The 27,977-nt window shown below is 42.4% G+C and overlaps 2 protein-coding genes across 2 annotated transcripts in view; one reads left to right on the top strand and one right to left on the bottom strand.

Moving 5' to 3' along the window:
• Positions 1–13: 13 nt before the first annotated feature.
• On the bottom strand, positions 14–16,980 carry SLC25A32 (solute carrier family 25 member 32). The gene is made up of 7 exons (XM_084751291.1): positions 16,616–16,980; positions 10,221–10,371; positions 7,349–7,434; positions 5,491–5,651; positions 3,149–3,262; positions 2,717–2,862; positions 14–1,206 (listed from the first exon to the last, which is right to left on the bottom strand). Exons 1-7 carry the CDS (start codon positions 16,767–16,769, stop codon positions 1,068–1,070), a joined length of 951 nt encoding a protein of 316 aa, XP_084607417.1. The 5' UTR covers positions 16,770–16,980; the 3' UTR covers positions 14–1,067.
• Positions 16,981–17,151: 171 nt separating this feature from the next.
• DCAF13 (DDB1 and CUL4 associated factor 13) overlaps positions 17,152–27,977 on the top strand; it is a 30,636-nt gene continuing 19,810 nt past the window's right edge. Inside the window, exons 1-4 of the mRNA XM_084751024.1 lie at positions 17,152–17,390; positions 23,123–23,322; positions 23,938–24,045; positions 27,866–27,955. Of these exons, the coding sequence (XP_084607150.1) occupies positions 17,321–17,390; positions 23,123–23,322; positions 23,938–24,045; positions 27,866–27,955 (468 nt within the window). The 5' untranslated portion in view covers positions 17,152–17,320. The remainder of the gene's footprint in view (positions 17,391–23,122; positions 23,323–23,937; positions 24,046–27,865; positions 27,956–27,977) is intronic.

The following is a 27,977-nucleotide window of genomic DNA, read 5'->3' as shown; positions in this document are numbered from 1 at the left end:
AGCCTTTTAAATATAGCTTTGATCATAATGCTTTATTTACAAAAAAATACATACTAGTACAACAGCACTGACAACTTATCAGGAAGGCATTATCCCAGCATCCTTTGGGGCAGTACTTAGAGATCTACAGTGATATACAAATCAAATCAGTAATGTAATCTGTACTTCAACCTGAATTTGAACAACCAATGTAGACAAATCAATTATTTGGAATCTGGATCCACAAATTTAATATTAAGGATATTTCTATTTCTATATAAGGATATGCTTATTTCTACTCAGCAAACTCACAGCAAACGTTCCACCTCTGTGAGACGTGAGCCAGCCCTTCTCAGGAGTGATTTGTAAAGACATGTGCTAAAGAAAGATCTGGAAGTTCAGATCTTATACACTCCAGCCACACTCCAAGTGTTTATGGCCAAAACCAAGGTCTGGATCCAGAACCACACTGTAATTAAGCCATGGGACAGCAGAAGGTGCCAGATATTTCCCAGGGAAACACATGCCTTCTCCAATTACTGTAGTTAGTGAGTTTCCACTGCATTATAACTAAAGCACACTGATAATGTTTCTAACAAAATATTTCTAACAAAAAAAATTCCTATTCAAAATGGGCTGGATTTGGATAACATGTTATTTCTATGTCGTCCACGTTTTCTTTACCCTTAAAATACAGTCCTTCTTGTAAGAAGCCAGCTCCTTGCTATTGCACAGGGGTCAGTTTTAAAGCCAATCCAGGCAAGAGAGTTCAGAAAAAAGAACATTCATCAAATTATTTACAAATATTGCAAATCAGCTTTTACTTGAACAATGAAATGGGAGACCAGTAGACTCCCTGGCTCTCAGGTTCAGCCCTATGCTGACGGCATCCCCTCCAGGCAGAGGCAGCCGAGCTCCACCCATGGAGAAGCGAAGGGCAGGAAACAGGGAGATAACTTAGCAGTCCTTCACCTCTAACAGACAAATGCTGAGTATGAGCGATGTTGCTGCGTAGTGTTCTTCTCAGTCTGTGCTTCGAACACAAAGGCATTTGTTGCTGCTTCAAGCTGCTCTACAGGACTCTCCTTTTAGTTTACTTTCTCTTCTCTAAGGTCACGTAAAAAGTGTGAGACATTTTCATAAACCACGAAGGTGATACAGCAGGCTGGAGTCACTCTAATCAAATTGGGGGCAATTCCTTTGTAAAATCCACCGATGCCTTCTTTCCTTTAAAGGAGCAACAGATACACACTTAGTTTCCTAAGGAGACAGCACCTCATTAGCACAGAGCCTGGGATAAGTACTGAAGCCGCCCGACTCACACATGGGTTTAAAGCCTGTGTGCCATGCCCTGAAGGACCGTAACTCAGGAGCCATTTCTATGTCTTTTATAAACTGATGAAGGACGAGGGTGAGGATACCTCAGAAGAGAACCGTGTGAGTGATGCAGTCAGTGTGTTTACAGGGATGCTGCTGCTGGAGATTTAGCAGACCTAACTGAACCATCTCTCAGGCAGCCAGGTGCGGTGGTTCAGGCCCACAGTCCTGGTACTCTGGAGGGCCATGAGGCAGAAGGGTTGTTACAAGTCTTTGAAGTCGGCTGGACTAGACACTAAGTACCATGCTGCTGAGAGCTGCACTCCAAAGACTGTCTCAAACAAGCATGCTTGTTAGCAACCAGTGCGTCCATTATCTCATAATTGGCATTAGTGGTACAAAAACTAATATAGCTGACATTAAAAACAAAACTGTATTTCCTTAGTACTGAAAACAGCCAATAAAAACCTAGTAAGTTACATGCAGATTAGCAAACATAATTTTTTTTATAATTAATTAATTTCTTTATATCCCTGACCACAGCTCCCCCCGCCTCTATGCTCTCCTCCCTTTCTCCTCAGAGAAGGGCAGGCCTCCCGTGGACATCAAGCAGCCTTGGCATAGCAAGCCGCAGTAAGACTAGGTGCATCTTCTATTGACGATAGACAAGGCCGCCCAGTTAAAGGGAAGGGTGCCAAAGGCAGGCAACAGAGTGAGAGACAGACTCTGCTTCAAGCAGTATTTCCTAAAAAGAACTAAATTTAAACAGTCTCTTCAGGCCCTTAGAATTAAAGAGAAATGCAAAGGAAGTCTACCTATAATAATTAATTATTCTCAGGTATAACATCGTCTACTCACAGAGACAAGCACTTATAAAAGTTGTGGGGCACTAGCAGATATGGGCCTTTTCCAATGTATTTACCTAGGCTTTTGACATTGCTTATATCCAATGTCAATCAAATATTTTGAGCCTTAAATTCTATGCTGATAACTTTTCAAAGCACTTATTTGTTTCAAATCCCTCCCCCTGAAGACAGGGTTCCTCTGTGTAGCCTAGGCAACCCTGGACTCACTTTGTAGACCAGACTGGCCACGAACTCACAAGCATCTGCCTGCCTTTGCTTCCCAGAGTGCTGGGATTACGGCGTGTGCCACCACGCCCGGCCCGGCTGGTTCACATTTTTTAAATAAGAACTCTGTGAGTCCAAACAGCCTAACTTTTCAAATGAAGAAATCAGGCTTTAGAGAGGTTGTTTACCGTGACAAATGTGTAAACAGGAAAGTAAGGACAGTCAAGACCCTGCCCCTGCCTGCCATCTTTTCCACAGCAGGTTGGCCAGGCCCACAAAACTAGTATGGAGGGGACAATATAGGTGTGCAAGGTAATTATGAGTGTGCGTCTGATGTCCCGTGCTCTCACCTCCACGTCTTTATGATGACATCCATGACGCCGCCATAAGACACATGCTGATCCTGAAGGCGGGCTCTCACAACCTGATATGGGTACGTTGCTGCTACAGCAAATATTTTGGATAGTGCTGCAACAGAGATATATTCTGCTGTGCTCTAAAAAGAGAATGTAAATAGGAGTTCTTTAAAAGCAAAAATTACTTTAAAAATATAAATACATATATAGAAAAGTACTGTTCCCACTTTAACACTACGTCTATTTAATATGGGGTTCTATTTAATATTTGTGCCATTAATAAGATATTTAGCTGTTAGTGACAGAATATTTTTATAGTAGCAATATTGTCAAAAACCAATATTGCTAAAAAACAGATTTTTAAAAAATGTCTACCTATTCAGCACTCTCAAAAACAAATGACGTCACTTTGAAGACCGCTCTTACCAGCTGCGCGTCTGGCGGTCTGTTGACGTGCTCATTGTACTTCAGCTTTAGCAGCTCATACGCCATAAACTGAAGGGCACCATGCGACGTTCCAAACAGCCCAGGGACAAAGCCCTAAAGGGAACGATAAAGACACACAAAATTAGCCATGCATGCGTGCACGCCTTTACTCCCAGCACTCAGGGAGGCGGGGGCAGGTGGAATGCTGTGAGTTTGAGGACAGCCAAGGCTATACTGAGAAACCCTGTCTCAAAAAAAAAAAGGGGAAAAAAATCAAAATTAAATAGCTTTCAATGAAAGATGTAAATTCACCTAAGTTTTACCTAAATCACATTTTAATCTATATCTTAACAAGTCATGTTTAATATACTAAGTATATATTTATATAAATGTTTATATATTTGATATATTAATAATATTACTATATAATTATTATAACAAAATATAGTTACAATATTAATATATTATAAATTATAATGCATATATTTAATATATACATATGACATACATTTAAAATACACACATATGAAATAGTACTCCTTCTTTGTAAGCTGTTTGGATTTCCATAGGTTATTTTTCTTTAAATAATATACATATGAACATAAAAAGATGCACACTAACAGGAGTTGGAGTTTGAATAGGAATTTAAATTTAGTGAAGAAAATTAAGCTAATGATATTTCAAAGGATTATGCATAGGTATTCTAAAAGAACAGAGTATCAAATCATAAAAGGAAATACAGAATTGAATAATATAATTGCAAATAAAATTGCCTATAGACAAGTAAGTAGTCTTAAGTGTATATACTAGTGATTTTTAAACTATCACACAATTCTTGAAAAACAAAGTAAAAAAATTTTTTAAAAGATTTACTTATTTATTTTTATGTATGAATGCTTACTCTATCTGCAAGTATACCTACATGTCAGAAGAGGGCATCAGATCACATTATAGATGGCTGTGAGCCACCATGTGGTTGCTGGGAATTGAACTCAGAACCTCTGAAAGAGCAGTCAGTGCTCTTAACCACTGAGCCATCTCTCCAGGCTCCCACTCCCACCCCTTCCTTAAGACAGGGTTTCTGTGTAGCCTTGGCTGTCCTGGAACTCGCTCGGTAGATCAGGTTGGCTTTGAACTTACAGATCCTCCTGCCTCTGCCTCTCCAAGTGCTGGGATAAAAGGTGTATACCACTATCTGTGTGCATGTGTGTATACACATAAAACATGTAAATTTATGAAAATATTTAAAATATATTAAATATATAAATGTAAACATAGTAATATATTTATTATTTATGATAGCATAAATATATACCATTTGTTATATAATTTTATATAATATATAATTATATAAATATAAACAAAATATAAACTATTTGTTTATAATATATTATATATATTTAATAAGGATAAACAAAAAAGACAGAAAAGGACTGTGGCAATTGCATCTGTGCTATCAGCATGCCTAGGGAGACACCCTGCAGGTGTGCATGTGAGGGTGGTACACACACAACCATCCTGTAAGCTGTAGTCCTGGAGAGAGTTCAGGTGGAAAAGGAGGAAGCCAGTAGGGCAGCAGCATGTGCCCTGTTCCCTAGGCATGGAGCTGCTCTGCCAGCCACCCCCACAGACTGACACTTGGGAAACCGCAAGCCCTGAAGGTCTCCCTTCTTTAGCTGTTTCTCTCACATACTGTGGCCACAGTGATACAAAATAACACCAAGAGAAATTAGGGCAAGAGATAAAAGGTACAAATCGGAAATCTTGCTGCCACTAAGAATAAAGTTCAAATATACTGCATTCAATTCCTAGCAGTGAAGGCGCTGACTTTTTCTTTTGGTTGTTATTTTAAAATTCATTTTATATTTATAGTCAACAAAAATAAGATGGCATTAAGACTCATGTGGTCTCTTCTGCACATATCATCAGAGACAACTTCCATGGGCTCCAGTAGGAAACGGGCGGTCTAACTGCACGGCTGACAAAGTTTAGACACTCTCACAGTCATGAAGACACAGCTTACTGTAATCAGGAAGCACAGTTAAAGTACAATTTCAATATTATAAACAAGATTTCAGCTTCATTCAATTGTTTCTTGCCTAAGTTTCATTTCTTTTTAGAACCAAATACAGGTCCTTTACAAGTGACCAAAGGAGCTGCTGTCCAGACAAGGCAACGGAAGCCAGGACAGTGACACATGACACATGCATCACTGCAGTATTCTGTAGGCTTAGACACGAAGGTTGAGAGGTGAAGGCCTAGCCGGGCTGTATAGCAAGATTTTGTCACAAAACCAAAGGCTAGTATTAATTACTATTTCCATGTTCATGTTAATTTGTTACCTTGTACAATCCACGCACACCTTCATGTTTATATATTTTCACAAGTGCATCAAACATTCCTTTGTACTGTCTCTGTGAAGGGCTAACAACACCTCCATACTGCAACATAAGGCGAGTTTTCGTCACCCATAATGGGTTTGTAATGCAGAGTGTCATGGCTCCTAAAATCATATTTAAAGATTAATTAGCAAAAAGGTAGTTTCATATAATCCAAATAATCAAGAAAAATTTTCCACACTGTGCACATATAAAGCTCAGGTCATCAAGAACTGGGGTACAGCCAGGTGTTGTATGCACATCTTTAATCCCAGAACTGGGGTTCAGCCAGGTGTTGTGTGCACACCTTTAATCCCAGAACGCAGGCGGCTGAGGCAGGCAGATCTCTGTGAGTTGAAGGCTAACCCGGCCAGCTCAGGCTACATAGTGAATCCCTGTCTTAAAAACAAAAATAAAGTAAAACAACTGATGCCACTGGGCATAAGTAGGACATTAAATTTAATTAGGGAAATGAGGCAATGATATTGCAATGAACTGAGCACAGGCGTTCTTAGAGAACAGGACACCAGGAGGCTGCAGCCGGGGCAGGGAGATGTGGTCTCTGAGGCACTGCCCGGGAGTCAAAAGGAAACTCAAGTCAAAAAGTTTCTCCTGTGGTCAGTGAGAGGTAACTTCTGAGATAAAATGTGAATTAGTTTCCTTGTAAGGATAGAGCAACGCTATCCAGACTCCTAAACAGTGTAGCCTGGGCAGAGGTGAGATCTTAAAACATGGGACTGTGACTCAGGGGAGAAGAAAGAACTGCAAGTGTGGTTCCTCACGCTGCATGTGCACACATATGTCACCCCAGATCCATCACTCTTTGCCTCAAAGCCTTTCAGAAGCAGTCACTCTCCAACAGTCTAATAATCTCTAGACTAGTGATAATTTCACTATAAATGTCATCTGGTGACACATATGGTGCACTGCAGCAGTAAGTGGGGCCAGGGAGATCATTTCAAGGCTAGCCTCGGCATATTATATGTGATTCTATCTTTACCAAAACAAAATGAAACAACAACAACAACAAAAAAAAACAAAGCAAAGAAAAACAAAACCTACCTCCTGCCCTACCAAAAGTACATCTGGTTAAATTTCACATTTATTGAGCTTCTTGAGGAGTTTTTTTAAGTAAATAAATATCAAATTCTATTGTGATTTGGGTCTCTACATGTGGCTAAGTATTTAAAAATACTTCTTGCTTTAAAAGAATAATACTCTGTAAACATGAAGAAACCAGGTCTACAAGGGATCAACTAGGCTTTATGAACACTGATGGTCTCGTTATTTTCCCTTGGTGGCACACACACAGGAGAAAGAGAATATAGTTACTAAGTTATATAACTGCAAAACATCATATTCAAATCATCTCTTGGAATAATTTTTCAAAAATTATTTTGCATTTCCAAGTGTCTCTCCTGCATGTATGTATGTGCACCATGTGTGTATCTAGTACCCTCAGAGGCCAGAAGGCAGTGCCAGATGCCCTGGCCCTGGGGTTACAGACGGCTGAGCCACCACGTGGGTGCTGGGAGTCCAAGCTGGGTCCTCTGAGGAGCAGCCAGTGTTCTCAAGTGCTGAGCCACCTCGCCAAAGACTCCCAACATCATAGGATTCCATGAGCACATTTAAGCCTCTATTGTTTAAAGGGGAGGGGGAAAGTTTTAAAATAAGAAAATGAAAATCCAGCCTGAAGGCAAAAGGTCACATGCTCACCTGGGCCCGACTTTTCACTCAATAGGAGGTCTCAAATGGAGACCTTTTCTCAATTATAAATGCACTGAAGCCCCCTCCCCAGGAATTGCGGTTCCACACTGCTTACCAGCTTCAGCAGCAGACACGAGGTATTCTACTGGCTCTAACTGCTCAGCTCTTCCCTCTGTCTTATATGACTTGATGGCATTGTAACTAAAAAATATGAAACACAAGCAGGTTTAATTTAATTTAATTAAACACACAAGGTTAAGTTGAACACGAGTCATAAAGCAACAGTCCATTTTAAAGCATAGTCTTCAAAGTAAAAGGAAACCACAGATTAAGACTCATTTAAGAATAATATGCCAGAAATGTCTCACAGTGGGATTAAAGCACCCTCCCTATAAATGAATATGCCGAGCAATATATATGAAAATGTTCTAATAACACCTTCATCAGCACACAAAAACCAGGAGAACATGGTGCTGTGGCAATGTAAACACTGGAAAGAGGGCAAAGTCAAACAAGGGGCACAGAGGAGCTCCCTTTCAGGAGCAGCCTTCAGCTTTCTGAGGGACAGCGGGCCCCTTTAAGACACTAACAAAATAAAAGGCAACAGTGTCCCTTAGGCAGGAGGGGTGGAGGGAGGGAGGGAGGGAGGGGAGGGAAGGGAGGGAGGGGAGGGAAGGGAGGGAGGGAGGGGAGAGAACAAGAAAGCGCAGAACCCTGTGTAGAAGCAGCATTGGCCGGACACTGAGACAGGTACAGTTTCATTGGGGAAAGAAATACACACCAGGAGAACGAGAGCAAGAGTGGACAGCAGGCGGAGGAATAAAAGCCACAGGAGTGGCTGGTTCAGATTTGGGTCTTGTTTGGCAGAGAACAGCCACTAAATGCTACTGAGCAGGAAAGATAAACTAGGTTTGCTTTTGTTGTTGTTGTTGTTTTTTGTTTGTTTTGTTTTGTTTTCAAGACAGGGTTTCTCTGAGCAGCCCTGGCTGTCCTGGACTTACTTTGTAGAGCAGGCTGGCCTCGAACTCACAGAGATCCGCCTGCCTCTGCCTCCCGAGTGCTGGGATTAAAGGTGTGCGCCACCATCGCCCGGCTAGGTTTGCTTTTTGTTCCTTGTTTTGTAAATAAAATTTTTATTACGTGTACGTATATGTCTTGTGGCCACAGCAGCTGAGGCTGGATGGATAGGTTGTTTAGCTGTTTAATGTAGGGGTGAGAAGTGAGTTCTGCATGATAGAGAGAAAAAGCCCCATAAGGAAACGTGGCGGATGGTTCCGGGACTCTTGGCTGAGGAACAGTCAACAGAGCTTAGCGGGTTACTATTTGCCCAGCCGCAGGTGTATTCAGGCTTATTGAGAATCTCACAGAATGGAGAGAGGGAGGAAGAGTGGACTGGGAGGGAGGAAGGATGGGGCTACACCAGAATGCAAAGTGAATAAATAAATAAAATAATTTAAAAAAAAACCCCGAACAGGTTTCTGTGTCTTTTATTTGTATAATAGCAGGTCAAGGAACAACTGCCACCTTAATAATTATATGAATCAATATTAAATATCAGCCATCTTTCCACACAGGTCTTCTATGACCCAGGCTGGCCTCAAACTCACTATGAGCAAAAGATGTCTTTGAATTCCAGATCTTTCTGCACCTACCTACCAAGTTCTGGGATTAGGTGTCACCAGGCCCCAACTTCCACTTTCTTCTTCAAAGATTTTAGTTGAATAAACTTTTCCAACTTTACCTATAATATTTTAACATGAAGCAAACTGTGCTATTGTAAGAAATTTTTGTCATGTAATTCACATAGCCTGCCCTTAGATATTCTTGGGGATCTATACACACACACACACACACACACACACACACACACACACACACACACATGCGCGGCATTGTAAATTTGAGTTGTACAGATTAAATGCTTTCCTAAAGCGTTGCCTTGGTCTCTGCACAGCAATAGGACAGTGACTAGGACACAAGTGTCCACGCCAGAAGATGCTCACAGCATCGCAGCACATGCCCCTGCACTGCAGCGCAGCGCCGTGATGCTTTGTGACTGTGCCTGCTGAAGAGCTTGCAGTGGTTCCCAGAGGAACGCAGGAGGAGCTGTTCCAAACAGTGATGCTAGCTAACTGGTAATGAGCTATGAAGATGAAGGGGAAGGGAAGAACAAGGTGTAAGCAGTAAGTATCTCAAACTGTAGGAATCAGGCCAGCGCTGTCTCCCTGGCAGGGACCTTGCTCCAGGCCTGTCTCTCCTGCTTTCTAAGCTGCCTCAAACAGTGTAGGGTTCTCACTGAGGATAAATATATAACTATGTTATGATACTTCAGTATTTAGGACATTTTCTACTTTGGGAGTATTCTAGAACCAATCTCTCACACATGAAGAAAATAGTTTTTTAAAGGACTGAATTTAAGGACTAAAATTGTGGGATTCATCTTAAAAAACAGTTTGAGGTTCCTACTGTAATACTTACAAAACACTAGTAAACAACTGCTTTATTCACATTTTCCTAACCTCTTTTGGCTATTAAAAGTGCACAAGAGGACTATTACTATGGTCACAGCACCTCAGAATTCCTGAAAAAGTTGTACGGTGTCACTGTGAGTATGCTGAGCTAGCAGTGGTTTTAACTAACACAAAGAGCTCTTTGATGTGTCAGCACCCTCCTGCTCACAGTGACCAGCTGAACAACACTCCTGAATCCATCTCAAAGCAACGGTTTCTGTAAGGGTGGTGCTGCATCTCATCCTGTTAGCAGCTCTGTTCTGGGTCAAAGGTCTCTGATAAGAGCTGGCAGACAGAAAACTAACAAGCTACTTTGCTTCCCAATCCTTTCAATGTAAAAATAAAATAAAATAAAATAAATAAATTCTTTTTTTGATTAAATGACTCATCAGTCACTCACGTGAAAAAGGATTATAAGCAGAAATCATTAAAACAACGATCCCCTTTAATACTGTGAAATCCCAAAGATGTACTCACAAGAAAAAGTAGAGTCCCCAGGATAAACCTGCACCCCACACATTCGGGGTCACTCCTTGATAAAGTCCTCGTAGTCCATCAACCTTCCAAATGGTAGTCAAGCAGTGTAAGATTCCATTATATTTTGGTCTTACTTCCAGCCCATCACTCACTGCATTGAGGAATACACAGGTAAGAAGAGGAGCTGCTCATGGCTCACGTGTACACAGCAGTCAGAAGGTCACAAGAAAAACCTCAGTAGAGGAAATTGTCTTAAACTAGCACACCTGTCAATTTAGCAAAGCATTCAGCCAAAGTGGACTAGAATCTCCAATATTTCAGAAAGTAGGCCTTAAATAACCCAAAACACTTGTATGCTTGTTACTGATACTCAATTATACTGAAAATATTACTCAGTGGCTAGAGAAATGGGTTTAGTGGTTTGTAACACTGCTTGCTCTTGCAGAGGACCTGGGTGTGGTGGCTCACAACCAGCAGTAACTTCACTTCCGGGGGCTCTGACACCCTCAAAGTGAACTCTGAGGGCACCAGGCATGCAACTGGTACATACACACACATATGTTTAGGCAAAAACATTCACATGTATAAAATAAAAACATTACTCAAACAACAAAACCCAAAACTAGCCAGCTGCTTCAACTCTATCAAGATCTGAGGGCAGCAGGGAAGGGTTCTGGAGGAAGGGCAGCCTGCTCTCTACCAACGCGCACACATACCTCAGTCAGAACAAACAGTACCAAAGGATTTCACCTGAGCATCCTTTTCTAGAATTGAGCTAGTTTCCTCCATCCTTCCCCAAACAGTTCCCGTTCTAGGGCCCCACAGCTCAACTAAAGTGGCACTACCATCCACAGACATGCTCACGCCACCTGGAGACCCGTTACCACCCCGCGTTCTTTTTAATAAGCAATCTTACCAAAAAAAAAAAAAAAGTTCTTTTGATCTTTTCATTCTACCACACAAAGCTCTCTTAGGCCTGTCTACATCTCAGAAAATGTTGCCATCTGTTTCCAAGCAGCAGTAGTATTTTGAAGTGTAGAGTGCTACTATGTCTGGCTAAGTCTGGCATTTGTTTTTGTTCTGCTTCTATAGGAAGTGAAAACTACATTTGGAATAGGATAATTTAGGGGAGTGAAGGATGCTTAACGGTACTGTGGGCAGGTTGTAGGAAGATGACTGAAACAAGGCAGTGCCAGGAACTGCTTTATTGTTTTTTAAGAAGTCACTTAATCCTGGGAGTAGAATATTCAGTGTCTCAATAACAGGGACATTTCATATCATGCATGTGACGCCAGCTTACAAAACCACGCTCTGCATTATAGCACTTCACAATACAGAACACCAGCTTTGTTCTGCATATCCCTCCCCTCTCCACTCCAGAGCTTACAGGCATTTCTCCTTGCTACTACACTCCCACAAACAAGATGCTGGAAGCTGTGGCTGTCGTCCACCTCACAGCCATCCTATCACCTGTGTGCTCACTCTCTGATGTGTGTTGCACATCTTTTAATTCGTGTTTTAGGTTTAGCATGCAAGAAATGGGTTTCATCAAAATATTTTTATATGTATGTGTCGTCATACTGCTTTTTGGGACGAGGTTTCTCTATGGAGCCGTGGCTGAGACCAGGCTGGCCTCGAACCCATAGAGATCCGCCTGCCTGTGCCGCCTGAGTGCTGGCTGGGACACAGGTGTGCTCCATCACTCGGCCATTACACGGCTTCAGTTTCCTCCTCCTCTCCCACCACCCTCTTTTGTACGCCCCGTTCCCTCTGTCTGGTCTGCTCATCTTTTTACTAGTAAAAAAGTTCTCTAAAGAATAGACTTTACAGTTTGTGTAGGTTTTTATTACTTCTTTATCTATAGCTATTAGAAAGAGAGTAATACGGATTAAAGGGCATACATGTACATTTAAAATACATAGTGACAAGCACCTCCTAAAACGCCCACACAAGTTACAGTCTTTTACATGTAAGCATGCCCAGTTCTCTGTCCCCACCCACAGCTGTATAGAACGGGCCTGGCAAGGACAGATCGTGACTGTTTACCAGTGCCATGCAAAGGTGGAATGGCCCGTTTCGCTCACCATTAACCTGTCAATATTACACTACGAAATGAGATTAAAGTGCACTGGGCTTTGTGAGAGGCCTGGGTTGGATATCTAATTTTCTTTATTAATTACGCGGCCTTACCCTCTCTGAGCTTCAGCGTCCTCCTTTGTAAAGTGGTATATCATCATTTATATCCTAAAGTTTGTAAGGTTTACACAACATAGAAATTTTCAGATTGCAGAGCATTTGCTTATGAGAAGTGTTTTGTAACTTCTCTGATGTGTGATGTGCCCCTTTGGTTTTGTGCCTCTCGTTCCGTACAGATTTTTTTTTTTTTTTTTTTTTTTTTTTTTTGGTTCTGGGCAACTTTCCAGTTTTCCCTCAATAATAAGCTCGCAATGCAATTGTGAGACAAAAGGCAAAACAAACCACCCCTGATTTCATGGCTATAAACCAACGCTTGCTTTACTGTTTTGAGAATTAATCTTACTGATAACTGTGAGAACAGCGGCTACGAAGGACTAGGCCTTCAGGTCTTCAGAGGCAGGAACGGTTTAGAGGTGGAAAAGTTAGCAGCAGACACAAAAGGGGCTGCACCACAACTGGCAATTTGGAGAGGAAACTGGAGATTTGGGTGGCACAAGAGTTGGGCGGTGGAGGAAGGAATATTAGCCCGGAAGGAAGGGTGGTGGTGTGTGTGTGGGGGGAGGGGGGGCTGTTATTAGCTCCTGAGTTCTTGTAAAGCTGTAGTTCTCAACGTGACTACACCTGGACACAGGGCCTGTGAGGAGGAAATTATGGTTAAAAGGCTATTTGCAAGCCAAGAAGAGGGTTCTCACTAGAAACCAGCCTGACCAGCGCCCTGATCCTGGGGAGCCTTCCAGTCCCCAAATCCCCAAGAGAAAGGAATCCTTGAGTTGTTTCAGCCACACTGTTTGTAGTGGTATTTTGTTGCACCTCACCTAACTACGAAGGTTCTTGGGGAGAAAAATAAAAAAAAAGTTTGGCTATGATCTCAAGGCTTTATGTTTCTCCAATTTGTGTTCAATTGTGTATAAAAAAATCACATATCTGCTTTGAGAAAGGAAATGGCTTCCTCCGCTCCTAATTAGAAAAATATAATAGTTGCCCTACTATTAAGGTAAAAATGTCATTACATACATACTACATACATACATGATACAATGTGCTCACACACACACAAAAAAAAAAAGGAAGGAAGGAAGGAAGGAAGGAAGGAAGGAAGGAACTGTGGTGCCCTCAAGTAGAATGACTATGAAAAAGAGAAAACAAGAGAGCACAGAGAGGAGGACCCGAGAGAGGGTCAAACAGAAGTTGTTATAGAGTGAGGTTTAGCCTCAGTGTCCCGAGGAATTTTATAAAAGCAGTAACCTCACAACACTGTAGTGACCAGTAGTAGTTAACACTGAAAGACACCAGAAGACAGGAACTGAAGAAAAAGTTGGTCCATTGGAGGGGCCGAGACAGAAGACATGAATTTTAAATTCATTTTGAAGAAAGCCAACAAGTACACTGGCTTTAAAAACTATGCAGCACTACCACTCTCGGTACGAGCTGTTTCATGCTCTGGCTTTTAGGTTCACTGACCCCTCCTTTCCTTGGTCATACCCGAAGAACTTGTTTCTCTTAGTAAACAAATCCCCTTCAAGTGTGCTTTGTGTGGATGGCTTGTTCCTGCTTTTTTTGTGATACTAGGTATTGAGTTTCCGACCTATAGGTGCCTCGGCGAGCACTCAATCACTGCGCTCCTTCAGTGGCCATACCTCTCTCAAAAGCATCTGTCCCGGCCACATTGTCAGTCAGCATTTCACTGCACAGTACCACCGCCCTGCCAGGCCAAATTCAGCATCCTGTAATTTTCCTGAGGACCAACTCACCATGGGCACCTCCCTTCCCACACAGAGCTCAACTAGTTCCTTCACCTTTCGCACATAACATTTCTATTCTTTTTAAAGCTGTCGACACTGGAGCTCCGCTTTACATGGGAGTCAATGAAGTATTTGGCTTTATGGCACCTGCAGGCAGAACTAACTCCCTCCCCATTGCTACACAGTAATTTTGTTAAGTGGGCTTAATATGAAAGCACAAAAATCTAGAACTTCCTCAGTACTCATGCTTATTGAGGACTGTATTGGTCGGTTTTATGTCAACTCCATGGTTTATGCCAACGTCTGGAGTAATTTGGGAAGAGGAACCTCAGTTGAGAAAAAGCCTTCATCCAGATGGCCTGTGGGCAAGGCTGTAGACATTTTCACGATAAAAGGACGGCATGAGGGCGGAGATGCCATCCCCGCAATCTCACCCCCACCGCAGGTCTACAAGCAGGCAGGTGAGCAAGCCAGGAAGCAGCACTCCTCCACAGCCTCTGCGTCAGCTCCTCCTCCGTGCTCTGCATTTAGTTTCTGCCCCGACTTTCCTGCACGAAGGACTCTAAAGCTGTCAGGAATAAACCGTTCCTCCTCACGGTGCTGTTGGTTGTGGTGTTCTATCACAACGACCGAAACCGTAACTAAGAAAGCAAGTCAACTTTCCACTGTATCTTCCTAAACGTCTCCTTCCTATCACAATTCAGTCAAACTGCGGCTTTCCCAACACACACACACACACACACACACACACACACACACGCACGCACGCTGGGCTGGGAAGGCCTTCAGTTAGGGGTTACTATCCAATCTCAATGCCTTAGTCTGCCACTAACCGCCTTCTCTGCCCTTCGAGACTCCATTACTCTTCTCACTGGAGGACAAGGAATCTTCTCTCCTTCCTCCAGCGCGATCAGCTTGGCAGCACTGTGCAAACCCCAACCCCGCCCACCTATCCCTCAATAAAGCCCCAGCTCCCCCTCCTAGAGGAGGCTGTGTAAGAGGGACACCAAGACACAGACAGACCCACATCTCAAGGAGTCCAAAAACTCTTTACTCATGTTCGAGGCCCTGTTAGCAGGGATTTGCAGAGGCACCGTGGGGAGTGGTTAAATGCTGGACCATTTTAGAATGGACTCGCTGAATTCAAATCTCGGATTGGTATTTACAATCTTGTGACTTGGGCAACTCAACTTCTACCGCCACCACCTGCCTAAAGGGGATAATAAACTCCTAGTAAATGCTCAATGAAAGTTATTTCTCAATATCCATAACTTTATGATAACTGTTATTTACAGATGCATATCAAACTCCGTAGGATTATGTCTTTCTGGTATCACACAAATATCAGCTATTTCCCACCACGGAGTGCCTTTTTTGTCTCCTCTTTTGGCTGCCAAAATTTTAATCCTGTTGAGAACTTGAATAGCCATGGAACCTTTACAGAGATATACAAGCCAGCTACGTTTCTTTTTAAAATATTTATTATTTCATATTATGCATATGTGTGTCCCCATGTAGTATGTGCATATGTGCACGTGAGCGCAGGTGCTAGCAGAGGCCAGAGGTGCTGGATTTCTCTAAAGCTAGTAATAGACGGTGCTGGAAACCCATTGAGGGTCCCGTGGGAGTGCTAAGCCCCAACTTTCTTTATATATTGTCTATTTGTACTCTTATTTTAAATTTGGGTTTATTCTACTTCGCTGTTGATTTTATGTTGTGTAGAATTCTTATGCTAATTAGACTCTTAAGTTCCCTCACAGCCAGAAACTGTTGGTACTACTTAGCTCGGACACAGATACATCAAGTAAATTGAATAAAATTACAATACTCTACTAAAGCCAATTCTAAAGATTTGATTTGCAATAAAGAATTTAAGTTGTAATAACTGAAATAACACAAAGCGGTTTCTATATAGTTACCAAAGATCACCTCTGAAACGCAACTTGGCGTTAATTGCTAAAATGCCGCGCTAATTTCCATATATTTAATTCACACTTAAGCACAGTAATTTAGAGAAGAAAAAGCTCTTCTTTCCTTCGCCGGACAATGCATAATATACGTACTTCAAGCAAAGGAAACCTCACGAATATTTTTATCCCAGACTTAGTCCTACCGCTCAAGGCTACAGGTCAAGTACTTGCACTTTCGTTTGACTTTACACAGCCAAACACGTGGCTGCCCTTAGACTTCAAATTACCCCCAGGAGTGAATGAGGGTCAAAAAAATGACAATTTCCTTTCTCTCAAACTTCACTCACTTTCCCCAGCCCTTAGGGTTAGGGGACGCTGGGAAGTCCTGGGCCCACTTTCTAAATTCTAGCTCCAGGTAACGCAGGACCCCACAGTATTATCTTCGGGGTCCCTCCTCCTTGTAGTACTGAGGCTGGGAGACCAGTGTCTCCATTGGGTCTTTAGTGCCTTGATGGGGTTGTCGCCCGGGGCGTGGGCGGGCTCTTACCAGCGAAGCGGATCTTCACGAGATCCAGCGGGTGCAGCGCCAGGTTGGACAAGACCCCGCCGCTCACACCAGCCACCAGGTTCTCGTACCGGACGTGGCGGAACACCGAGCTCCACGCCGCCGACCCGGCCGCAGACTGGCCCTGGCCTGTCATGGGCTCGGGGCTCGGCGACACTACGGCGCCCAGCGCCGCCGACGTGGGGCGAGATGTAGTGGCCGCCACCGTGGCGACAGTCGCGGCCAGGGGGCCAGGAACTGCAGGACGCGAGCCCACTTCCGGGAGTGGAGCCCGGGACGGGGCAGCCGAGCAAAGAGACCGGTGGATAGAGCGGCGGGTCAGAGAACCGGCTGTGCAAAGCCCGCTTGGCCCCGCCCAGCCCGCTTGGCTCCGCCCAGTAGGCTTGGCCCCGCCCAACCCGCTTGGCTCCTTCTAGCCCGATTGGCCCCGCCTAGCTTGCTTGGCCCCGCCCAGCTCTTCCCCTTTGAACCGGACGCAAGCAACAGCTGAAGGACCGCCCCCTCCAAGGCTCCGGCTACGGAACGCGGCGGGGTCCAGAGGAGCCATCGGACAGGAAGCCTGTCCGCTGCGGAGCCACGTGACAGGAAGAAGGCTGCGGAAGGCGGAAGGCGTGTGTCTGCGTGGAGGCCGGGTTAACCTGAACCCGGCAAAAAGGCTCGTGGAGTCGGAGACCCAGAGCCGCCAAGATGAAGGTGAAAATGCTGAGCCGGAACCCTGACAACTATATCCGCGAAACCAAGCTGGACATTCAAAGAGGTGAGACGAGCTGGCTCCGAGGAAGGAGCGCCTTCCCGGACTCCTTGGGTCTGCGAGCTTTGGAGCAGTGGAGGGGCGGGAGGCGAGCGCCTGGGAGGCGAGGTCCACACGGGGCTGTTATGGAACTGAGCTGCAGATGACTTCTCTTCAAGTTCTTTGTAAGAATTTTCATCTCGTTGGGGGAGTAGTTAGGTCTAGGAAAAGTGCTTCCCGTTTTCTCTACTTCCGCCAGCTCTTCTCTGCGTTCAGGTTTTCTGGCTGTTGGAAAGCGGAGTTTGAGCCAAACTCATGAATCAAGCACTCAAGACTTGGTAAAAACTTAGCCGCGCTTTGGACACTTTACCACTTCAGATTATCTACCTCTGAGTGAGGAAAGGAAAAAAAAAACACGAGAAGAGATTTAAAGGAGGAAGTTTTCTCGTGACTACACTTGAGAGTTTGAGGAGAGAAGTTAGCGAGTTTTATTTATCTTTACCGCTCTGTTTCCTGTTAGCATGCTGACCCTCTATGAATAAGTTCTTGGTAACATAAATGGCAGGAGACCGATCTTGTATAAGCAGACCATTCTAACCGAGGCATAGAAAAGAAATATCATGTCTTTAGAGTGAATGAGAGGTAACTCGAAGTTATCTGTGTGTGTGTGTGTGTGTGTATGTCCGCGCGCGCGCATTGCTAAGATGTGGTATATGGTCCCCGCTCCCAAGGTGCTTTTAGCAAGATAATATTTCTTAAATGCAAAATCGATCTGTCACTTGGATTTGATATTGAGTATTTGTACCTTGTTAGTTCTTCACCACTGTCCCCAATCAGGGCTTTGCTGGTAGGTGACTTACTTTAATCCTTGCCAACATGGGCGCATTTCAGGCTGTCTCTTGGAGCTGTACCTATGGGAAGTTTTCTGTTGTTGTTGTTTTGCGAGGGTCTCTCTGTAGACCAGGCTGGCCTCGAACTCACAGAGATCCACCTGCCTCTGCCTCCCGAGTGCTGGGATTAAAGGCGTGCGCCACCACGCCCGGCTCGGGAAGCTTTCCTTTAACCATGACCCTGCATTCCAGAACCCCCTTCTGTGTTTCCAGTACATATTTCTGGATTTCTGTCAGTGCTTATCACATTGTCTCATGATTACATATGGATTAGCAGGCTTTCCCATCAGAGTCCTGTATGCACTGTGTTTAGACAGTGACACACATAAATAGCCACTTCATAAGTGTCTGAATAAATGAATTAATGAATGAGTGGGTGACAGCCTGGACACAGACTCTCATGCTAAAAGACAGAGCCATTTTTGTTATTAACATCTCCAATATCTCCCTATTTTTATTTCATAATAGAAATATTCATATCAAAATGGAAAAATAGAACTGTTGGAGTGCTGTAAAGTATAAAATACAAAACACATTTGTTAGCTTTTTATTTTTTATTTTTCCAAGACAGGGTTTCTCTGTGTAGCCCTGGCTGTCCTGGACTTGCTTTGTAGACCAGGCTGGCCTTGAACTCACAGAGATCTGCCTGCCTCTGCCACTTTCCCACCCCCCCAGTGCTGGGATTAAAGGCGTGTACCACCACGCTTGGCTGATTACCTTTTGTTTTTATTTACTGTTCTTTCCTTGTGAATTTTGTGCAGTGTTTAAATGTTGCGGTAAGTACGGTGAACCTTTATTTTTAAAATATCCTTGATAATTCTGATATAGTTGGTTAATATACAAGAGAGCCTTACACAAATATATGTAGTTTTATGAGTTTTACACTGTGGTACCCAGTGCGCATCATGTCTGGCAGGTGCTCCATTAGAGTTAGTCCTTTGTCCGTGACTAGATGAATGAAGTGAGAGGCTGATGTGCTGCTTGCGATTTAGAAGCTGTTGAGAGACTATTTTTAAAGGGGTGAGTGAAATTTGGGTAGATTTAGATGGAAGTTAAGTGTAGATAGAGGGGTGTTGTATAGAAGGAAAGTGCAAGGTAGTGTTAGGTAACAGGTAGTAAGCCTGCTTGAGCTGAGCTTCAGGAGGTACCTGGAGCTGACGAAACAGTGGGACCAAGCTATAGAAGACCAGAAAGGGGTTTGAACTTAGTCCTGTGCCTCTACAAATAATGTTTAGACGATCCATCACCATATGGGGATACAATTAGAACATCAGTGCATTGCCTATCTTAAAAAAACAGATTGAACCAGGCTTGGTGGTTCAAGCCTGAACTTACAACCCATTTCAGCATTTGCTGGGTAGCCTGGGAAGAGGAGGAGGGTTGACAAGGGGGTGTAAACGCTTTCCTTCGTCTGTTTCAGTTGTTGTCTGGGACGATCACTGCCTCCTTCAGCTAAACTGGAAACTTCTAGGCTCAGTACAATCTAACCTAGGCCTAGACATTTTCAGCCTCTGAGACTCGCTGCTTAATAAGCTCACCCTTCCTTGTTCTTCCTGAGCTCTGGGCGGGCTGGTTCACCTCAGCTTAAACTCCTCTCCCAGCTGACTTACTCAATCTGGCTTCTCTCTCGGCCTCTGATTGCTCTGCTTGGCCTCCAGGGATCTTTTCGAATCTTCTGGCTCTTTCTCATTCTCTGGCTCATTCAGTTTTCACCTGAGCTCGCTCTCTCACTCTGCAACCTGCCTCCTCTCTGCATTGCCCCTTAAGTGGCTTCCCTTTCCTCTCTTTTCTTGTGAGAGTTGGGTGAATCCTATTCTGTCAAATCATTCTCTGATTTGTCAGTTTTCCTGTGACTCAATAGACGTAACTTTCAAACATGGGTTCTTCCTTCTGCAGACTGTCTTTACCTTCTTTTGGGGTGATTAAAGGCATGTACCCCCACACCTAGACCTAAGCTTTTCTTTACTTGATACTTGCTCTATACCAGGCTGGCCTTGAGCTCAGATCTGTTTGCCTCTGCCTCCTGGATTAAAGTCGTGTTTGTATTCCAGCCTTGGATGTGTTCTCTTACCAGAGCAGCTGTGTTCTAAATTAAGATTTCTCTATAAGGGAGGACTTGTTTCTACCTTTAGAATAGCATTGCAGGTTATGGTTTACATTTATTGTGGGGTATAATAATTTTTAGAAGGAAGGGAAAGACTAAAAATATTTGTTCTTGCAGAAGTACTTTGTATTATGGCAAAGTTCTTGGAAGAGCCTAACTATGAATTAAGTATTTCTGAAATTGTTAAACTTTTCTGTAGTTATGAATATTAACTAGCATGTTTTCTTTTTAACTTTTTAAAAAAATCTCAAGTATATATAATTTTTGATTGGCAAAATAATTTTGTTTTGTTTTGTTTTGTTTTTTGTTTTTCGAGACAGGGTTTCTCTGTGTAGCCTTGGCTGTCCTGGACTCACTTTGTAGACCAGGCTGGCCTCGAACTCACAGTGATCTGCCTGCCTCTGCCTTCCGAGTGCTGGGATTAAAGGCGTGCACCACCACTGCCCAGCTGCTTTTTTTTTTTTTTTTTACATATACATTTATATTATTACTATGATAAAAAGAACCATGCCATAATCAGGAATTATATAAATGTTACATTCTTAGTATTTTGGCTATTTGTATTTGGCAACCTTGAAGAAAACATCTTTCCTATCATGGTATATCTGATATTCTTAATGTGAATCAATATCTATCATATCTTATCATTATCAACTTAAAGCATCTATCTAGACCTAAAAACATCTTAACCCCTAAACAACTAAGCTTAATTGTAAAACTAAACTCTCTGGTCTTCAACCCCATCAGAGACTTGATTCTTTTTTAACTTTTAAGAGAAAAAATAAAGAATATAATCTGTTCCAAGTCCTTTCCCCCGTTTGTTTATTTGTATTTGAGACAGGGTCTTCCTGTAACCCTGTCTAGCCTGGAGTTTTCTGTATAGTCCAGGCTGGCCTCGAACTCCTAGAGATCTACTGCCTTTGCCTCTGGAGCACTGAGATTAAAGGTATGTAGCACCATGATCAGCTTTTCCAAGTCTGTTTTAATGATAAATAAGGAAATTACTTTTTAAAAAAATCTTATGCTGTTCAGAGTTTCTTTTGAAAATATATGCTTGGAAATGTGTTCACTATTTAAAAATTCTTAATACTGAACATGTAGTTTGTAATGATGGGTTTTGTCTATAAGAAAATATTTGGTAACAGCATGACCTACCTTCTTTCACCTATTAATGTATCAGTTAATTGTAGGAACAGCTGTTGACATCAGAGTAGATAGAATATTTCTAAACACACTTCAAAACTAGCTTTTGCAAACCTGATGGATATGACCAAACAGCAAATGTACTAACTAAATATTGCCAGGTCTAGAGAATCACCACAGAAAAATGTGCCAGCAAGAGTTTGGTTGCTATATGCCAGCATCCCATTAACATGGCACCGTGGGAAATCAGTGACTCTTTGTCCACAAAAAAAAAAAAAAAAAAAAAAAAGTTAAAACACATATTTGGAGGCTTTGAATTCTTCTCTCAGGAGGCTTAATTGGAAACAAAATTGTAATGAAAATCAAGCATCTTCATATGTGTACAAAATATACCAGCTCAAAAGCCATGTTGCAGTGAGACACACAATCTAAAGGGTTGGAGACTGCTGCCGGAGCCTTTAAATGATTTTGATTATGAGAATGCTTGGTCTGGTAACCGTTTAAGCTGCTGCCAGATCAAATAGGGGTGCTGTCCTAGCAGTGCAGGCATGCCGTGACAGGGGCTAGCGCTGAGGTAGTGGACACATGGAGGAAAGGAGGGGGTGACAGAGAGAGGATGAGTTGTCTGCATGTGGGGACTGGAGACTCTGGAACATGGAACCCAGAAATGAGGAGGTTTGAGCTTTATTGCATGTTGCATTTGCTGTGCAGTTAGTAGGGAGCCGGGAAACAGCAGCAGGGTGAAGGGAAAGAGTATTTACTGTGCGCACTGCATTTGGTCAGACATGGACTTAGAATGAGACAGCGTGTTTGGCAGACTAGTTTAGAACATGGCTTATGGGCCTCTCCATGCCTCAGTTGCACCAACTCTAGAGTGGAAGACAGTACCAGGTGTAACCTGTAGGGTACTGTGGAAGTGTGGAAGTTATGTGAGTCAAGAAGGTATTTGGAGTCCTGTCTGGAATTCCGTGAACTCTACGTCAGTGCTTTTCAAGTACGTAAGCAAATATAAAGTGCACAGTGATGGTGGCTGTATTGTATAGTTCAGATCACAACGCTGTGTGTCTGTCAGTACAGTGTTTAGCACCATGCAGCAGCTAGCACAGGCAGCATAGAGTTTAGTTGAATAAAAGGTCACTATAATCCTTGCTTTGTTCTAGATACTGTGCTAGGGATAGAGTACAAATGAACAGTGTTGGAACCCCTACCTGTGAAAGGTCACAACCTAGCTGACTGTGGTAGGATGTATACAAGGAAAGCTGTGTGTGTGTGTGTGTGTGTGTGTGTGTGTGTGTGTGTGTGTATGTGTGTTTTGAGACAGGGTTTTTCTGTGTAGCCTTGGCTGTCCTGGACTAGTCCTGGCTGGCCTCGAACTCACAGCGACCCATTTGCCTCTGCCTCCCGAGTGTGTGTGTGTATGCCTATATAGTCTGCTTGTCCATTATTTTCCCATAATTTTGAAAAGGTTTGTGGGTGGCTGGTGTACTTTCATATAGTGCTAGGCAGAAAACAATATTCCTAATTAAGGCCTATTGAGTAACAGGTTACATGATTAACTGCGGCTTTCCACAGGAAATAGTAAGTGTGTATAATGTTATTAAGAGACATTATTCTTATTCCAGTTCCTAGAAACTTTGATCCTACCTTACATCCTTTTGAAGTCCCACGAGAATATGTAAGAGCTTTAAATGCTACCAAATTGGAACGAGTGTTTGCAAAGCCATTCCTTGCTTCCCTGGATGGTCACCGTGACGGAGTCAATTGCCTGGCAAAGCATCCAAAGAGCCTGGCCACTGTCCTTTCTGGGGCATGCGATGGGGAGGCAAGTGTCACTTTATACTAACTATCTAGTACAAGCCGCTTTCCTTTTGACTACTCTGTTTGACTTCAGTTTAATTCTTTTGTTTGTTTGCTTGGGTGTTTGTTTTTCAAGACAGGGTTTCTCTGTGTAGCCTTGTCCTGGACTCGCTTTGCAGACCAGGCTGGCCTCGAACTCACAGCGATCCTCCTGCCTCTGCCTCCCGAGTGCTGAGATTAAAGGCTTCAGTTTAATTCTTAAACCTAAATCTGAAATAATATTTAGTAGTTTTTCATCTAATCTTTGAATGGTATCAGTTCAGTGGTGTAAGGTTCAATCCTTAAATACATACATTTACCATGTTTATAATAAATGTATTTGAATTTTTTGTAGGAATTGTTGTTGATGGTTGAACACTTAATTTCCTAGCTGTAAGGGAAAAAGACTTTGGAATCAACTTAGCATACCTGACAGATTGCATTTTCTGCTTGTTGACACATTTATCCATATGCAGTATATTATTATAATCCAAAGGATTTTGGTTTTAGTGCCAGGTAGAGTGATTCACAGCCTTTTCAATGTAGGATTTCTAAAATATTTTACATTTAGAATTCACTGAAATTTTCTGTTTTATCATAGGTTAAAATTTGGAATCTGACTAAACGAAAATGTATCCGAACGATACAAGCACATGAAGGGTTTGTTCGAGGAATATGCACTCGCTTTTGTGGGACTTCTTTTTTTACTGTAAGTGTACTGTTGGCTCATTAAGTCTCTTCAACATGCACAGGAAAGATCTAATCGCATAAGTTATTTTGAAGTTCATTTATTTGTTTCAAGGGCCTTTGGAGCTCATGAGTACAAAAGAGTTTATTAGCTCTTGAAGAGTCCAGGCTTTCTTTAAGCAGTCCAGCCTTACTCATACTTACTGTTTTTGCCTTTTTATAAATAAGTACTTAGCGCTCTTGGACTACTATCTGCTCCCTGAGCGGTGTGGTTGATGTGAATTAAGGTGATGATGGAATGATGATGTGACTTTGTATGTTTAGCACTCAGATGAACAGTGTGTACTTTGTCAGGAAGGAGTCACTGTAAAATATGTGCATAGGGGAAGAATAAATACAAAGGGTGTCTGCCATTGTAGCCATTTTTGAGTATTTGACTTAGTGACATTCCGTATGTTTATATCCTTATGCTGCTGTCGTTATCCGCTTTCAGAACGTAGCTGCCGTGCTACTATGTTCATTCAGCGCTGGCTCCCGTGTCCCCTCTCAGCCCACAGTAACAACCGCTCTGCTTTCTGTTTCTCTGGATCTGACTGTTCTAGGTGCTCCACATAAATAGAATCATATGATTTTTGTATGTGTAATTGCCTAACCCTAGCATGATGAAGTCAAGGTTATCTGTGATGTAACATATGTTATGATTTTTTGAGGTTACATAATATTAACAGTGATGTATATATGTCACTTTTTTTTACCCATTCATTTATCAACAAACTATCAGTTTGTTTTTACCTTTTTGCTATTATAAGTAATGCTGTTATGATCATTGATGTATAAATACTAGTTCAAGTTCATTGATGGTTTTATAACATGTGAATAACAGATTTCCTGCTGTGCTTTGAGATGATTGCTTTGAAAGAAATGAATGCTCAGCTTGTGGGCAATTCTCATTGTTTGCATAAGCAATACTTGGGGGCTTCCTGGTAAATAAAACCTATAAAAAGTAGTGGTCAGATTGAATACTGTTTTGTGGCTTGATGAGCCCATCAGATGACTGAGCTACACTGGAAGATTCCTGCTGTGGAAAAGGAGATGTCAGCAGGTGCCAGCATGTGTAGGGGAGGGGCACGGGTCTGCTGTGATGTCCTGGGCTCGGTACAGGTTACGTGCGTGACGCTGACTGTCCTTTATAGATGAAGTCCTAGGACTTAGAAGAATAGTCAGAACTCACAGAAGTGATGATTGAGATTACAGTATGATATGTGTGTGAGGAAATATAAAGATGTAGTGGAAGCAGCAGTCAGAATGCCTCTCTAGGAACTAGGAAAACATGTAGCCATAGAGCCATGGGCATGCATGACACAGTGATTATTCTGTATGTGGTAAAAGGAACTGGGTGGTGCCGGTCAGCTGTGCCAGCTGAGGCCTCTGTTCCTCAGAATGTGTGAATGGATACAGCAATACTATCCCAGCCAGAGTAGTTACAATGGGTCATTTCCTTTTATGGAGCTGAGGATCAAATGGCATTGTACATGCTACACAAGGCCCTGTCACTAAGCCTCATTCTCAACCTTACTGTTGGTTTTTTTGGGGGGGGGTGGGGGTGGGCAGGTGTAGTTTGCTTTTTTTTTAAAGCATTCAAAATGAATAAAATCTGTAAAGTATTTAAGTGTCCACTAACAAATAAAAAGATAAAGAGAATTTGGTGTATCGATGTAGTAGGAAACTATTCAAGCATAGGAAAAAGGGGAAGGCTTGTCTTTTGCAGCAGTGTATCTAGATGGATGTTATGCTCTGTGATATAAGCCAGCCATAAAAGGTCAAATGTTTTTTACTCCTAGATTGAGAGTTACAGGGAGACTGAGAAGATGTTGTTCTGAGAATAGAAACTTTAAGATAGACAGAAGAAGTAAATGCATGTAATATGTTAATAGAAATTACATTTTATTTTTTGAAATTACATTTTAAATTAAAACCAGCAATAGGGTGCATTTTGAACATCACTGATACCCTCCCCAAAAAAAAGAAAGAAAAAGAAAAAACAGAAAACCAGAACACTCTAAAATCCCAGATCTTTTGAGCCATCAGTATAATGCCAAAGTGAAGACTATAAAACTGCTTCATACACAAGTGTTAAAAATAATAGGCAGCAGTGGTGGCACATGCCTGTAATCCCAGCACTCGGGAGGGAGAGGCAGGCGGATCTCTGTGAGTTCGAGGCCAGCCTGGTCTACAAAGCCAGTCCATGACAACCAGGGTGACACAGAGAAACCCTGTCTCAAAAAAGCAAAATAAATATAAATAAATAAACAGGCTATATATATATTAGGAAATTATCTTCAAGTCAGGGGTCTGAAGCTTGGCCTAACAGTCTCCTTCTCAAAGAGCTCGTAGGTACCTGTGGGTAAGCGCTCCAAAATCCAGAACACGTCGGGTTCCAAGTTCTTCAGAGAAGGCTGCTAACTGTTGTATGGCACCGCATACATGGTTGTTTGTGTTATTAATCACAGGCCACATTATATTATACAGTCTAGGTTGAGTTTTTAGTTCACTTGTCTTAAACATGGCTGTCAACTATCTGGTTTTTGACTCCCTTTGATTTGGGCTGAGGTGACACCAGTAATCACCATTATGTTTTTATACCTCTGTAAGCTTAGCACGCTAAAAAGAAGATTCTCTCATGTGATGTTGGCTTCTCCAGAGGTCTGCAGTTCAGTTTAAAAACTACTAATAGTTTCTGGAGTGTGTGACAGGCAGAGAAGGGCTTTGTCTATTTTAAGATTACATAAAAATGCCTTCTCACAAGCATTTTCATGCTTCCCCCCCCCTTTTTTTTGCATTTAAAATGATCTGAAATTTATTGTATATGGCGCCAAATTGGCTCAAACATATTTTGTCCATCTTTATGTGTGTGGTGTATTTGTATATGTATTTGTATGAATTAGCATGTCCTCAGTATCAACCTCACATACTAAGAGTCTTCCTCAGAAACTCTGACCAGTGAGCTGCCGTGCCCACATAGCATTCACATGGGGTCTCGGAGGGATTGGTCTTCTTGTTCGCAGGGTTTTGTTTTGAGGCAGGGTCTCCTGTAGATTAGCTTGCCTGAAATTCACTCTGTAGACCAGGCTGGCCTCAAACTCACAGAGATGCACCTGCCTCTGCCTCCTGAGAACTGGGATTTAAAAATGTGTGCCACCACAGAGGTTTAAAAACAAAATCTGTTTTATGTCTGTGTGTATGTACGTGGGTCACATGTGTGCAGGTGAAGCCAGAAGCATCCGATCCTCTGCGTCAGAGGCAGCTGTGAGTGCGCTGGTGTGGGTGCTGGAAGAGCAGCAAGAGTTCTTAACCTGAGTTGCTTCTCCAAGCCATACTTCCTGTTTCAATAGGGTAGTGAGTTATCCCCCAGCCTGCCGTGGAGCCTGGGTTAGCCTTGAACTTCACCATCCTCCTGCCTCAAGCTCCTGAGTGCTGGGATTATAGGTGTGTGCCACCACGCCAGGCTCAAAACTCTCTAAATGGCTAGTCATATATTCCAGTATATCCATTTTATTATAACACATTTCCTTTCTGATTTGAAATACTATCCTTATGTGACCTGACTTTGATCTGTTCTTATCCCTTTGCTTTGCGCATGTTGTTTTTTTTATTTTGTATGCTTTATATAATTGTTAGAAGTCTTTGTTACGATAAAGTAGTAGAAAAGAAATGCATCAATAGATGTGAAAATGAAAGAATGGTTGGTATATGTGTTAGTATTTGAAACGAGGTACTTGCAGTTTGATATATGTGATTACAACTATTGATCATTGAAATCATCATAAAATAACTGTATCTAGGTTGGTGATGACAAAACTGTGAAGCAATGGAAAATGGATGGACCAGGCTATGGAGAAGAAGAGGAACCACTGCATACAATATTAGGAAAGGTATTAAAAACACATTGATTGA

The sequence above is a fragment of the Acomys minous genome, assembly GCF_964271855.1.
Source record: "Acomys minous genome assembly, chromosome: 12".
Taxonomy (NCBI): domain Eukaryota; kingdom Metazoa; phylum Chordata; class Mammalia; order Rodentia; family Muridae; genus Acomys; species Acomys minous.
Note: the sequence above shows the minus strand (reverse complement) of the source record. Positions and strands in the feature narration are given on the sequence as shown.

Coding starts and splice junctions, on each gene's coding strand:
- SLC25A32 (XM_084751291.1), bottom strand. CDS start 16,769: ATGACAGGCCAGGGCCAGTCTGCGGCCGGGTCGGCGGCGTGGAGCTCG. Junction 7,435..10,220: donor TGGGGACTCTACTTTTTCTT/GTGAGTACATCT, acceptor CATATTTTTTAG/TTACAATGCCATCAAGTCAT. Junction 1,207..2,716: donor GTCATCATAAAGACGTGGAG/GTGAGAGCACGG, acceptor GCTCCTTTAAAG/GAAAGAAGGCATCGGTGGAT.